Below are 14,517 nucleotides of genomic sequence, written 5' to 3'. Positions count from 1 at the left end.
TGACACAGCTGTCACCACCTCCAAACCTTGTGGCTTGACACCAGTTCCATTTTTGATTATAACAACCCAGTGTGAACACTACACTTCAGGAAATGGGTGATCTTCTGTAAGGATGACTCAGAGGTGCAGGCACCTTCACGTCTGGTTCCCATGGTTACTGTGGCAGAGGGAAGAGTGAGGCTGGAGGATCATGCAGGGAGCTTTATGGCCAGGCATAAAAATTTCATGTACCATCTCCATCTACTTCTGTTAACTAGACCTTGCTGCACTGTCCTAGCCCACCACGAGGTGGTTAGAAGTTCTGTCTGCTCATCCAGGGGGAGAAACAGGGCTGGTGGACATCTACTGACATATTCCTAGGTTCAAAACCCAACAGTGCGTTCCCAACTTACACAGTCACGTTCAAAGTCAAGACGGTGTCCTCTAGCTGTCTGTATCTTTTGGTGTGAGGCATATTTAGTTCTTTACAAGAAGAAATTCTATGCTTGTTGGGGAATATTATTTTCAGGTGTGTGGCTTTTGTTTATGTTGCATTTGTTTAACTCTGTAAAGCTGTTACTGTGTCTGTCTAAAACACCTAATGGTTCTAATAAAGAGATGAACGGCCGATAGCAAGGCAGAAGCAAGGACAGGAGGGGCTGGCAGGCAGAGAGGATAAATAGAAGGAGAAATGAAGGGGAACAAGGAGCAAGAGAACAAGGAGAGGAAGTGTCAGGGGTCAGTCACCCAGCTTACACACAGCAAGCCATGGAGAAAGAAGTAAAGGAAGGTATACAGAAATAGAGAAAGGTAAAAGCCCAGAGGCAAACGGTAGTGAGGATAATTTAAGTTAAGGAAAACTGGCAAGAAACAACCCAAGCTAAGGCCAGGCATTTGTTTGGGAGCTGGGTGGCAGGCTTTCCCCAAAGCCAAAAGACTAAAACATCACACAATATATGGTCGTTAGCAGTTTTCTCCGTGATTCCTTTTCAGCCAATGGCAACCACAAACTTAGTTTCTGCGTCTGTGGATTTGTTTCTTCTAGCTCTGGACATTTTGTGAATGAGAATTCCTGGAAAGAAGGTGTGTCTGCAAAGATGTTTGCAGCGATGTAGAGGGGTTGGGATGTAGCCGGCCCAGAGTTAACCACTTTATCTCAGCTAGCCTTAGCCTCACGAGTAGCCATTCCCCACCCGCCTCTGCATCCCACTGCCTCTGCGTCTCACTGCCTCTGTGTCTGCACTGACATCCTGTGACAAATAGAACCCATTAACTTAGCTTCCAGCAGCCTCAAAGCCAAGGATGTCATCAAACAGCATCCGAGGCCTGTAAAGAAAGCCTCCCCTTCTTGCTGTCACCACGCCTCTCTGACGGTACCCACCTGCTAGAACAGGGTCCAAGAATGGAGCTGTGTGAGAATTCTGAGCTCTTGTGAGAAGATCCCAAGAAAACAAGAGTCTTGTGACCTTAGTTGTTCTTGGAATGTGTTCTCATGCCCCTCCCAGGTAGAGTGGATAGAAGTTTAGATTACTCCTTAAGGCTGGCTATTTTATTTGTTTCTATGCCTCTATGCAAAACAAGATTCTGCCACAGGCAGGGTGTCCTTGTGACTGTACACTTAGGTGACTCTTAACCCTCAGAGTATAAATCAGCTCACGCCCTGAATGAAGTTGACTATACACAAGGCTTTAGTCCACTTCCTTTGGAAGCTCCATTCTCCCTGGTCCCTCTGCCTCTAGAGCGATGACATCCACCCATGTATTTTAAACTTACCTTGATTCATGACTTCCTTTGTTCTGTAAAACTATACAAAACGTGAAAATGCTTCCGCTTTAGGAAATGGAATTTGGGGTAACCTAAATTCCCAGGCCATGCCCAGTCAGATTTGGCTCTAGGATAAACTATCTTTTATTCCCTTTAGGGTGAGAGCTGGCTTTTTGTTGTTGTTGTTTTTGTGTTGACAACTTTGTATTCATAAAATCATGGGTTAAGTGACCTTTGTATCTGATCGCTTATACTCAACATTCTGGTTTTTAGGTCATGTACATTATAACATAAAATAGTATATGTTCTTGTAGCTGAGTGGTTTCTCTTTGCATGGAGAGACCATGTTTTGCTTATCTGTTCATCCATGATGGAATTTTGATAGGGATTGCACATATGTTAACTGGGAGACTGTTTTCATTTGAACAATTTAGTGTTTGAGACAAAGTTTTCCTATTGGCTTAGGCTGGCCTAGAACACACTCCATCCAGGCTGGTCTTAAATATATAATCCTGCCTCGCCTCCTGATGCTGGGATCATAGGCAGTGCCACTATACTTTGCCTTTATTTTAATATTATGTCTTGTAATATGGCTTGACGTCATAACAAGTCCCTCTGCACTGTCTTTCAATCACAGATTCTAGTTTTTAATGTACAAGTCTTGGATTTGTTATAGGCATAACTTATTCTTTTTTGATGGTACTGTAGGTTGAATTGTTTTCCTAATTTGTTTTGGATTGTTCGATTGCTAACATATAAAACAAAATGCTTTTTGGATGTAAATCTCATGTCTTACAACACTGCAAACCTGGTTTATTATTTTTAGTAGGTTTTTGCATGTGTGTACGTTCCTTAGACTCTTTTATGTAGAACGCCATGCCTTGCCTTTGTCAGGACTTTAAAAGCACTTCGGATTTTCTGTTTAGCCTTGATATCATTCTGGCTGTTTATAATTTGTCCCTGCTCTTGAAAAGCAGGCTTATTTTTCCAAGATTTAACTTTCAATTTTTATTTATGTGTATTTATGTGTTTTTGCCTGTATGAGTGTGCATGTATAGGTCGGTGCCTTATTTATGTGTATGTACGTGTTTGCCTGTATGAATGTGTATGCACGTGTGTTTGTCTGTATGAATGTGCATATGTGAGTTGGTGCCTTATTTATGTCTATGTACGTGTGCTTGCCTGTGTGGATGTACATGTATGAGCTGTGTCTTTGGAGGTTAAAGAGGACACTGATTTCTGATTTCTCCAGAGCTGGAGTTACAGGCGGTTGTGGGTCTCCATGTAGACGCTGGGAATTAAAACCCCGGTCCTCTGGAAGAGCAGCCACCTCTACAGCTCCTGGGAGTACCCACTCTTAGCAGGTTACTTTTTCTTCTTTCTGAAAATAGATATGCTCTTTCAAGACTTCTGAAGAGGTTTAAGGCGAACCACATTTCCAGGTGTCTAAAGAATGCTTGTAACCCCAGGACGGGAGCTTGAGGCAGGTGCATCATAAATGGAGACCTCTTACTATTGAGGAGACACTTCAGAAACCAAACAGAACTAATAAGTCATTAGAACAGGTGTGTATCTTAAGGTGAATAAGACGTGACGCAGAAAGGTCGTCAAAAGGTGGGTAATAGCTTGAACTGTAAATACTTGTCTGTGCTAGTCATTTATATGCAAAAATCTCAAGCCTGACTATAATTAAATGTCTTCAGTACTTGCTAGACTCATTGCCAACACAAAGGAAACTTTCTTTTAGATTTGAAAAGGTCAGGCTCCTCCCTCAAGATAAAGTAGACGTTGGCATTTTAAACCCCACCCACCAGGAGTGCCTGACTCGTAGGGGCGTCCTTGGAATTAATGGTCACCTTCTGTAATGGAGCAGCTGCGACTGCTCGCAAGGACCATCAAGATGCGGTCTTCTGATCACTTAGGTTTCCTCAGAGAAGGAGCGGGGACACTAACTGGACCCCCCATGGGAGATTCCGGCCACTCTCCCCGCATGGCTCAGCAGCCGTACGTAATTTTGCCCTAATTGCACGCGGTCCTCGCAGTCTCTCGAGGAGAGAGCCTATATAGTGCTGGAAGGTTCCCGGCATTCCTTGTGCTTGCTGAACCGAAAGCCGAGGGCGGTGCGCGTCGTTGCTTCAAGAGAGCGAAGCTCCTGTAAGTAGCTCCTTACACAGGGAAATGAACCGATAAACTCATTGTTTCCCAAGCTGGACTTCCATGTAACCGTACTTGGGTTTGTCGTTGGCACCCTGTTTACAGAGAGCAGCCATTAATTCACTCCAGAAAGATTTCAAGCCATATCTGAGGATCGGTGGCACTTCTGTGCTGAAGGACCTCCTCCTATTATGAGTCTGTCTCTTCAGGAAAGGGCTGGTGATAGGGTAATACGGTTCTGGGATTATTATTTTTGCTTTTTCAAGACAAAGTTTTCCTATAGCTTTGGAGCCTGTCTAGGAACTAGCTCTTGTAGACCAGGCTGGCCTCAGACTCACAGAGATCTGCCTGCCTCTGCCTCCCAAGTGCTTAAAGGCTTGTACTACCACCACCTGGCTTATTATTATTTTTTAAAAGACAGTTCTCTCTACAGAGCCACACTGTCCTGGAACTGGCCCTGTAGACATGGCTGGCCTTGAACCTAAGATCGGGTTGCCTCAGCCTTCTGAGTACTGGGATTAGAGGTGTGCACCACTATGCAGGACCGACTGGGATTTTAAAAAGCATTTGTACTTAGGTGTTATAGCTTGCAGCAGCAACCTCAGGACTTGGGAGGCTGATGCAGGAGGATTGCCCTGAATCTGAGGGCAGCTTGGGCTACAGAGCCCCTGTTTCAAGAAAACAAAATATTCAAACAGAAAAAACAAAACAAAACCCTGTAAAGAACTCGTTGTCTTTGCAGACTGACCTATAGGCCAGATCCAGATCCTTCGTTTAATTAAGACCTGTTAGAGCCGCTGTAACGCAGCTGGGGTCCAGTTGGCTTCTTAGACAGTTGAGTTCAGAGGGTTCCGTGATCCAGACTAGTATCTCAGTTCATATACCAGGGCTGCCATCTCCAGTGAAACTCAGAGCCACAAACACAAGTCATGGACAGTCAGACAAAACTGTTAGTTTCGCCACAAAAAGCAGGGTGTGGCTGGCCTGCCCCAGCTCTATTATCACGTTGTTCTACTCTGAGAAATGTCTAGGCTATTCCAGCTTTTCACAGAGGAGAAAAAAAAATCTGAAGTGTAATTAAAAAAAAAAAGTCCTGGCCTCCATAAACACCATACACATAACCAAAACTAAAAAAACACAACAAAAATCTTAAAACAAGGAATTAAAAAAAAATCTTTCAACCTGGCAGGCTCGTTCAGTGTTACATCCTGCGGATTCAACTCAGTAGGGGAAAAGAAGCCATTCCAGCAAGCATTTATTGAGTACCAACTGCATGCCTGAGCTCCAGGTCTTACTGTGTCAGGCCTGCTCATTAAGTCTGGAATGGAGGTGGTTTTGCCCTCTATAACTAGGTCATTTTCGCCCTTCCCCTTTAAAATTAGCTTTTGGCCAGGGTTTTGGCTTTTGGGGGAGGTGGGTTGCAATTCCAACTTTTTCCAAAAAGTCTCCAGAAACTTGACCACGAGGTGTCCTGAGAAATCGCCCCGCCCCTCATTTTGAAGGCCACCCAAGCCAGGTGGCGGACCGGGCAGGTAGGACCTGCGGACAGGGTGGGGTGGTTAGAGCAGTCGGACCAATCAGTGGAGCCTCCCTGAATTCAGACAGGCTTTGGGCTGGAGAACCCGCCCAGACCGAAGCCCAGGAGCATGCGCTGTAGGCAAAGCTCCGCTTCCTACCCGCGGTCTCCCCACCTGGCTAGGCTCTAAGGCTGTGTCCCCCATGCTTTAGGAGGGGGACGGCGGGAAGGGCTGCGCAAGACTGTCCTCTCGGAGGCACGGGTCAGCAGCGACGACTCTGGGGTTCCCAGGCTCGGCCCCGGGGTGCAGACCGATGGCGGTGCCGCTGGGTCACACCAGCCCCTTGCAGCCCGCTGTCCTCAGGCTGCAGCCGAGATAATCCATGTCCAGGAGTCCTGCTGGCGCCCAACGGGACGCAGCACGCGGGCTGAGGTCTGCGATGGGTCCTCGCCTGTCCTGGTCAATGCTGTCCAGTTCCACCGCCGGCTCGACGTCTGGGGATCCACCCGGCCGCGGTCTCCAGGGAGAGATTTGTGTCTTCTCCGTGTCACATTGAAAAAAAAAAAAAGACTACTTTTTAGGATGCCCGGTCCAGGGTATCATGGTGCCACCGAGCCCGCACCCTCAAGGGCTCCGTGAGGCCTCCATAGTTTCTTGGGGTGACCTGCTTGAAGACGCTCAGGGTCCGTGCCCTCCGGGTCTGGTCCGGTCCTCCCTCCCGCTCTCCAGCCCCTCCTCTACCACCCCCCTCCCTCAGGCTCGCCCGGCCCCGCCCCGCCGGACACCCCGCCCCTAGGAGGCGGCCGCTCGCCGAGGTTGGTGGCGGTGGCATGGGGGAGCCGCAGCGGGCGGGCGCTGCACGCAAGATCGTCCCGAGTGAGCCGAGGCGCCTCCGCCCCAGGCACTGGAGCCCGAGGAAGACACCTCTGGGCGTGACGCGGCACCGAGGGCGTGGCCTGGGCTGCTGCGCCTGACGACTCGGCGGGGACCCGGGATCGCGTGCTGGGGGCGCACCTGGCTGCGGCTGCGGACCGGGCCGGATCGCGCGCGCGCTCCGGGGCCCGCGGCGGCGGTGGAGGCGGCGGCGGCCGGAGGATGGCGCAGCAGCCGCTCCCCGCGACCGCGGAGACTCGGAAGTTCACTCGGGCGCTGAGCAAGCCCGGCACGGCGGCGGAGCTGCGGCAGAGCGTGTCTGAGGTGGTGCGCGGCTCGGTGCTTCTGGTGAGCGGGGCGCGCAGGTGGCGGGCGCGAGGGCGGGTGGCCTGGCTGGTGCTCCGGATTTACCGGAGCGGAGAGGGAAAGAGGGGGTGGGGTGGGGAAGGACGACGACTCAACTTCCAGAGTCCGAGCTTGCCCTCCCTGGGCTGTTCCTGTCCTCCTGGGAAATTTCCGCCCTCTGTCCGCTTCCCTGCCCCCACGTTACCTGTCCTCTGCCAACTGGGAAGTAACTCTGTTCTCCACCCCATCGTCCGTGTTCTGGGGGGCTTGGCAGGTGCCCCGGCCCGGGAGAGTGTAATATGAGGTGGGGTCTTTCCCACCCAGCCCGGGGTCCAGCGTGGCGATATTCCCACGGATGCTTTGGGTGTGCAGATCTCTGCCCAGTGTCGCGAGCTGGCTGGCGTCCGGAGGCTTCTCATGACTGGTTAGGGGTGGGCTTGCTCATCTCATCCTCGGTACAAATTGCTTCGAAGTCTGGGGATTTGAGGCTAGCAGAGCAAGGCAAAGCAAGATGAGCCTATTCTTGGCAGCAGCTCTGGGGAGAACAGGCCTCTGGGTGGTGAGGAAGGTGAAGTTTTTAAGATCAACTTTTCCGCAGCCAGGGACGGCCCTGGTGTATTTGGAAAAGAGGGCACGCTCAGATCGCTGGTCTGGTGCTGGGAGAGCAGCAGTCTGTGCTGGGGGGGAGCTCTCCTCAGGGCAGCTGGAAACTTTTAGCAGTTCTTCGCGTTTGTTTTCGTGAAGGGGACTTGTTTGTGGGTGTGTTTGTTGGAACATGTGAGGAGATCTGTGGCCTTTGTGGTGCTGTGTGTGTGGGATTGCCAAAGGAGCGTTGTTTATAAACACAGGGCAGATGCTTCTTCGGTTCGGTGGCAGATCGATGCCCTTCCTGGGCAGACAGGATTGCAGGAATGATGTTGGTGGAGGTTGGTGTTGATTTCCATATCCAGTCTGCTCAGTTTGAGTTTCCCGTCCTTTGCCAGCCCTGCTAACTCACTCTAGACTTTTCAAGCTTCAGTTTGATCTGTGATAAACACAGGTTTTATTTTCCAGTTTCATAGAAGTTGATCCGTTGAAGAATGGAGCAGAAGCTGGGAACAGAACCGGCCCTCTCTGTGATATAACCCTTGCTGAAGCACCATTGCTTGCTGGCTTCTGGAGTTACAGGAGAGAGAGAATATCAAATGAGAAAACCAGCATCCTCAACCGCATCTCTCCTCTTAGCTGGAACTCTTTCTTATTTGGGGTGCTGTGCTCATCAGGGATGTTAGGAAAAAGTAGAATCAATGCAACATTTTATAGTGCTATGATGTCTGTAGTGCCCCCCACTCACTGAAGTTTTGTGAGCCGTTTAGAGAGAACACAGAGATGGCAACATAGGCATGGCGGCACGGATCACCCATGGGCTGCAGTCCTGGTGAGGACCTGCTGACAGCGGCCTGTGTACAGTCGTATTTCCAGAGGTGACACGCCTCTGCTGCCTTGCTCTAACGACACGGATCACCCATGGGCTGCAGTCCTTGAATATCTGTGTCCTGGTGAGGACCTGCTGACAGCGGCCTGTGTACAATCGTATTTCCAGAGGTGACACGCCTCTGCTGCCTTGCTCTAACGACACGGCTAGCACTATACGATTTCCTTGGAAACTCTTTAAGTATAAATAGCTTGTGTCTCAGCTCTTAATTTTTTCTGTCTGTGGTTGCTTGTCTGATGAATTCTGTGATGAAATAATTACAAAATACGAGGAAGCAGATGAGCCACCGCGTACATCTAGCGTAGGCTCCTGGGCTGGATGGGGAATGCATTACAGGGTGTCTGGGAGAGTTGTCAAGACACTAAAAATTACCCATGAATCTCACCTTCTACTCTCTTCCTCTTGCTGCCCCGGTGCCTGCCAGGAAGTCACAGCGGGTGCACCTGTCACATAAATTCCGGCCCATCTCTGTCTCTGAGGACCTCAGGTGATCCCGGTTCTCTCAGGAGGCGGAGCAGCAACCATACCCTGGTCCATCCATCCATGCTTAGATGAAAGTGTTGTTTGTCTCTGCCTTTGGTAACTTGGGTTAGTGCTAGCCCCATGTCCACAGCATACCCAATGCTCAGCGAATGGTTTCCATCCCTGAAGATGGCCCGGGACAGCCATGTGTGGCGCCATTTAGCTCTTCCCAGGCCTCTCATACGATGAATGAGACAGTTCAGTGCATAAGCAAGGTTGCCACGGTAAGAACTTTGACGTAAGAAGTGACATGCTTGCACAGATTTCATTGCTCCAGAGATTCTCCCCTCCCCTTTTATGGACTCAGATCTATGGGCTCTTCCAGATCATTCTGTGTTAATTTGAGGAGCTTAAGAATCAATATACAAAAATCGAGAACCTTTGTTTCGTTATCTGAACTAAATAATTACCAAGGTTTTGTCAGATTTGGTTTATGTGCGCCTCATCTTCCCTCCTTCCCTCTCTCCCTCCCTCCCTCCCTCCCTCCCTCCCTCTCTCTCTCTCTCTCTCTCTCTTTCGCCTTCCTTTCCTGCTGACTATGAGTCTTGGGCCTCTTAACACATCTCACGCCTGTATATATAGTATTTATTTTTAAAAACTAGAATAGTTCTCTTCATGACTGGAATGCTTTTTTATGACACTAATAATCTAATGTTCAAAATTCATGAATTAAAAAACCTATTTGATTGCTTTTTAAAGATTCACACAACTTTTTTTTAAATTTATTTATTATGTATATAGTATTATCAGTATTCTGTCTGCATGTATTCCTACAGTCCAGAAGAGGGCACCAGATCTCACTACAGATGGTTGTGAGCCACCATGTGGTTGCTGGGAATTGAACTCAGGACCTTTGGAAGAGCAGGCAGTGCTCTTAACCACTGAGCCATCTCTCCAGCCCTCACACAACTTTTGCGGGGCTTAAAAACGTGCTTAGCTTACTCATGAATCTTAGAACGATTTGTGTTGGAGAAAGACTCCATGAGGGTGGGATTCTAGGTTTTCATCCTTGAAGCTGAGCAGTTGGGCGCATGGGTTGTGTTTCTAGCTCTGTCCTTGACCGACTGTGCATTCTCAGGTGTGCAGCTTAACATTCTTAGGCCTCAGTTTCCCCACCTGCGGAGTGGGCATGGTGTTCAGAGTTTCCGGGCAGGGAAATGAACGGCTTGGTTATAGCTCTTGGTGCTAGCATGGATTCTGGCAGCTGCTTACAATCGCTGGGTTTGGTGCTCTTTTTCTGGACCTCAGGTCTCTTGCTGTAACGGTTCGGACCAGATTATTTGCTGAATCTTTCACCCTAACTCCACAGGCTCTGCTTCCGAGCGTCTTTATGAGCAGCACAGATATTGCTGGAGACGTTCCAAGCTGTAGGAAAAGTAGTCTTTGATTTCTGGTTATGACTGAGAATCTTCACAGACACAGAATATGCTTTTTGTGATTTAGAATAGTCTAGAGGGCCGAGGGCCGCAGGTTTAAAATGTATGCTTACCCGGCAGGAATGCCAGAACCGAGTTGTGGCTGCTTTTGAATTCCTGAAGGAATTTTAACTGTCAGCTGTGTTACAGAGAGCATTGTCACAACCTAGGTTGAAGAGAATATACCACCAAGGCATACGAAGACTGCTTCTTTGAAAGATTCGTGTGTCATGATACTCCAGCTAGGTTTGCCCATATCCTTACACTTGGGAACTAGCACACAAGTCATCTGGCTGCAAGTCCCTACGTCCTTGCTGATCTTATCTCAGTGTGTTCCCCTTCAAATTCTCCTTGGATGTCAAGTCCTTGCCAAGGACACCATTCCACACCCCGCTGAGATACAGCCCTGTGAAGTGAAGTGACCCAGGTCAAGTCATCCCTGGTTCTTCTTTTGTGTTACTAGAGAAGGGAGGCGGGTCAGAGGCGTGGGGAGAGACTATCCTGCCTGCACTCTGTGCTTGGGGCCTCTCCCACCCATGTAGTGTTATCTGAGGTAACCCGAGACCCGAAATCCTCAGATAAGGCACAACCTCATTTTGGCTGTAACTTTAAATGGGATATGTTAGCACACTGTCAACTGAACTGGCCTGCGTGCTCCCTCTCTTGTCTTCCTCCACCCTCTCGTGGAGTCCTAACAAACAGAAATGTCCCAGAGTACAGGAAGCAGGGTGGAGACCCATCTCCAGCTAGATAATGAACAGCAGGTTCCATTTCTTTCTTCGTAGTGCTTTTGAATGTCAGGGGCAGCACGCTCTCTCGCGAGTAATGCCCTGAATTGGGTTGCATGGGGAGGAAGGAATTTGTAAGCAGATGTTTATTCTGGGCTCAGGCGCTGCTGGGTGCCCAGAAGATGCTGCTGCAGCAGTTAGTTCTCTGTCTGGGTAGAGCACATATTCTGGGTAGGCAGACACCGCAGACACCTTCAGTCAGACTGATGATAGTACACAGGAACACTATCGAAACCAAGGTAGATGTGGCGTTTGGAGGCTGCCACGTGGACACAAACCTGTCACCCCAGCTCAGTGACCTGTCACCCCAGACTGAGGCAGGGGGAGCACCGTGAGTTTGTGACTGGCCCGAGCGACAGAGCCTGTCTCAAAAATCGCGGAACAAAAAACATAAAGAAAATGTTTAAGGCATGTGCCTTCGATTCCAGGACTGTTGAGGCAGAGGCGGGCAGATCTGTGCACTCAAGACAACCAGGGCCACATCGTAAAACAACCAAAAGTTCCCCTAATAAGGCATGCAGAGCTATTTACAAATGTGAGCTTTTATTGTCTTAGTGTGGGAAGGACTGGATATCTTGATAAAGTGAACCGGAGACAGCGTTTATGTAGCACGTACAATGTTCTCTGACGCCTGTGAGAACTTCACTTATGGGGAGGTTATGTCTTCCGAGGTCATCCCCATAAGTGAAAGGGCCGGGTCTTGAACTTCTCACCCTCAACTCTCAGATACTGCCAACTGCTGCCACATCTTCCCGTGGAACTTGTATTCTGTATCCCAGGTGCCCTCAGTGGCAGTCAGTAAACTCACGAGAGACGGCGCTTGTCCTCTGGTGTTATCTGCCGTGTTGTGAGTGCTGTGTGTCTTCCGCAGGGCGAGCCCCGTGATTGGTTATCCAGTACCAGTCGGGCAGTCCCGAGATTGTATACATACAAGAAACACCAAATGCACCGAGCAGGTTAGCACACTTTTATATTGATACACGGGATATATGTGGAAGATAATACGAAGAGGTCTTGAGTTTGAGAAGGGAGTAAGGGTGAACATGGAATGGGTTGGGCGAGGAAAGGGATGGGGGACATGATGTAATTATACTTTAATTCAAAAACCTTATGAATCTTACACAAAGTTTTAAAAAGAAAAGCATCCCGACAGATATAAAAAAACAAAAGTCATATCACATTAGTAGGCAGTTCCTGAAAGAAGGGACTATAGTTAGCCAATTTATAACAAAGCAACAACAAAATGTTTATTCTTGCTAATTAAAAAAGAATCAACCAAAGCAAGGTACCCTTTCTGCCCGATTTGCTGATAGAGAAGATGCGTTTGCAAGGATGGGTACATGTTGTTTGTAGAGCTAGTTTGCCCCACAATTGCAGGTCCCTGCTCACACGGTGTCTCCTGGAGCTTTATAACATGACAGATGGTGTAACCTCTTTGCACTCTGACACACATGCGCGTACACACATCAAGAGCCTTGGTGTGTTCCCATTCCATGGCCCGGTGTTTACAATCACAGACCCATCTGGCCTGAAATGTGCACTGGAGTCAGTGTTGCTCATTCAGGGCAGAAAGTGTGAAATGCCGACCGTGTGCAAACTGGGTAAAAGTCGTACAGTAGTCTGAGTAAGACACAGGTCCCTTAAAAAACCCAAGAATGTCCTCACAAGACAGCATGAAAGGCAATGGGTTAGTCTGAGGCTTACGGGACACCCTTGCTTTGTTACTAACCGGATGGAAGGCGGTGGGTTAGTCTGAGGCTTTGGACAGGGCACTTATGGGACACCCTTGCTTTGTTACTAACCGGATGTATCATGAAGAGCGCTGAGTTACCGAGGGCCCAGAATTTCTTGTGTGAGACGTGGGCGTGCCCGTAGCGCTGATTCAGAGTTTTGTGGATTAAATGAGTAAATCCTGTCAAAGCTCCAAGAATATTGTCTGACACATTACTGAGGTTTAGTAAATGTGGCTGGTTGGAGCTAAAATCCCTACTTAAAGGAAGTAAAATCCAGGTTGAACTATTTATAAGTATGAACCAAGGCGCGTTTTTACAAAAGTCTATGCAGTGAAATAGGGAACATTGGGAAGGAATATGAAGAAAAAACGTTTAGCCGGAATGTGTGTTCATTCCAGAGAAACTCAGATTAGAAAACAAACAAACAAACCACGTGATTTTGGGCACAAGCCATCCAATGTGATAGGGGTAGTTTTATAAGAATGAGGTTGAAGGGGTGTTTCTATGATAACATCGTTTTATCTAGCATAAATCTGTGTGGTGTGCCTATGGTGCCTGTGTAGTCTTCATCATGAACTCGATTGCAGCGTGGTCGTGGCTCATGTTGTTTGGATAGGGGCTATAGAAAGGTCACGTTTTGTATTTTATCTCCCCACATCCTTTCCCTAGTCCTTCAATCTGTGATCGCTTTTGCTATTTTGAGGTTTATCGGCAGGAGCGGTGAATGTGACCGTGCTGTGATCTGGGGTAAGCGGGCTGTACTACGACCGTCATTTCCTGTAGTTTTTTTGTTTTGTATGAAGACCAGTTAATGTCATTCCTGATGTGTATTTGAGCACCTCTGATTCTATGCCACCTAGAAATAAAAATGACATCCCTCAGATCGAACAAACTGGGGAAAGAAAGGTTGCAATCAGCGAGTTAGCTGAGATGCTGCCTGCAGACTGTCCCAGGCCGTCGGTGGTCACTGGGGCCCTTGGTTGCTCAGTCCAGGCTATGGAACCTTCCTGTTTTCTTCTTCACCTCCTGGGTCTGCCTGTGTCCTTATCACCCTTAGCTTCCTGGCCTCTGTGATGGGCGTCTGTCCATGTGGGGTGGACCTTAGTCCTTAGCCTGACTCCTCTGGCCTCTCTTTGACCTCTTCCTCCCTGTGTCCCCACCGCTGCCACCTCCACTGCCTCCCACCCACGCCCCCCCCCCCACCCTGCCACAGGGACGCTCCGCTGGCCTGTAGAATCTAATCTCTCCCCTAATTGGGCTCTCAGAAGCTTAGCTCAGTGCAAGTTGGTCTCCCGGCTTTCCTGTTATCTTCTGGTACCTGTCTTCACCTTTCTGTGCTTGAGTTTGGTGATGAATCCTAAGTTCTCACTTTCTGTCTCAAATCAGATTCCTTTTTACGTTTTTGTCTTTGTTTTTATAGACAGAGTTGCACTTTGCAGCCCTGGCTGGCCTGGGACACCCCCTCCCCACCACTGTGTAGACAAGGTTGGCCTTGAATTCCCAGAGATCCATCCTCCTCAGCTTCTTGGGTGCTGTGGGACTAAAGGCACGTGCTACAGGCTGGCCAGTTTTGTTTCCTAATGAGGAAACCGTCTTATCACCGTTGATTGAATTTCTGTTCGTCAGGCTCTGCTGCGTCGTGACTCGGTCCTTAGGGTCCGAGAACCCCAAATCTCAGTGCTGTAGAGCCACAGAGTGTTCTCAGCACCCTACCTCAACACTGAGAGCAGGTTGTGTGCCCAGGTGATCTTGTCCTGTGACCTGGTTTGATACAAACAGCCACCGTGTTGAATCATCTTGAATCTTTGTGGAGGATGGTGACCTGGCCTACCAGGCTCACACACCTAATTGGCTAAAGGACGTCCCGTGGCCACGCCTGACTCCAAAGGGCAGTTCTTCAGTCCTCTGCAGGTGTGCTTTGAGATAGCCTCGTGATGCAGTTCAGCCTGGTCC

General features: G+C 48.8%; 1 protein-coding gene across 6 annotated transcripts in view; it reads left to right on the top strand.

The window, feature by feature from the left end:
- Window positions 1-6,235: 6,235 nt before the first annotated feature.
- Window positions 6,236-14,517, top strand: part of Dock9 (dedicator of cytokinesis 9) — a 252,259-nt gene continuing 243,977 nt past the window's right edge. For 4 of the 6 annotated variants that reach the window (XM_075949324.1, XM_075949319.1, XM_075949308.1 and 1 more), the window contains exon 1: window positions 6,237-6,635. In XM_075949324.1, coding sequence (XP_075805439.1) covers window positions 6,510-6,635 — 126 coding nt within the window. In that variant the 5' untranslated portion in view covers window positions 6,237-6,509. Of the gene's footprint in view, window positions 6,636-14,517 lie in introns of all 6 variants that reach the window. The other 2 variants (XM_075949297.1, XM_075949294.1) reach the window with 1 other exon arrangement.

Source organism: Microtus pennsylvanicus, chromosome 15, assembly GCF_037038515.1.
Source record: "Microtus pennsylvanicus isolate mMicPen1 chromosome 15, mMicPen1.hap1, whole genome shotgun sequence".
NCBI classification, from domain to species: Eukaryota; Metazoa; Chordata; class Mammalia; order Rodentia; family Cricetidae; genus Microtus; species Microtus pennsylvanicus.
Note: the sequence above shows the minus strand (reverse complement) of the source record. Positions and strands in the feature narration are given on the sequence as shown.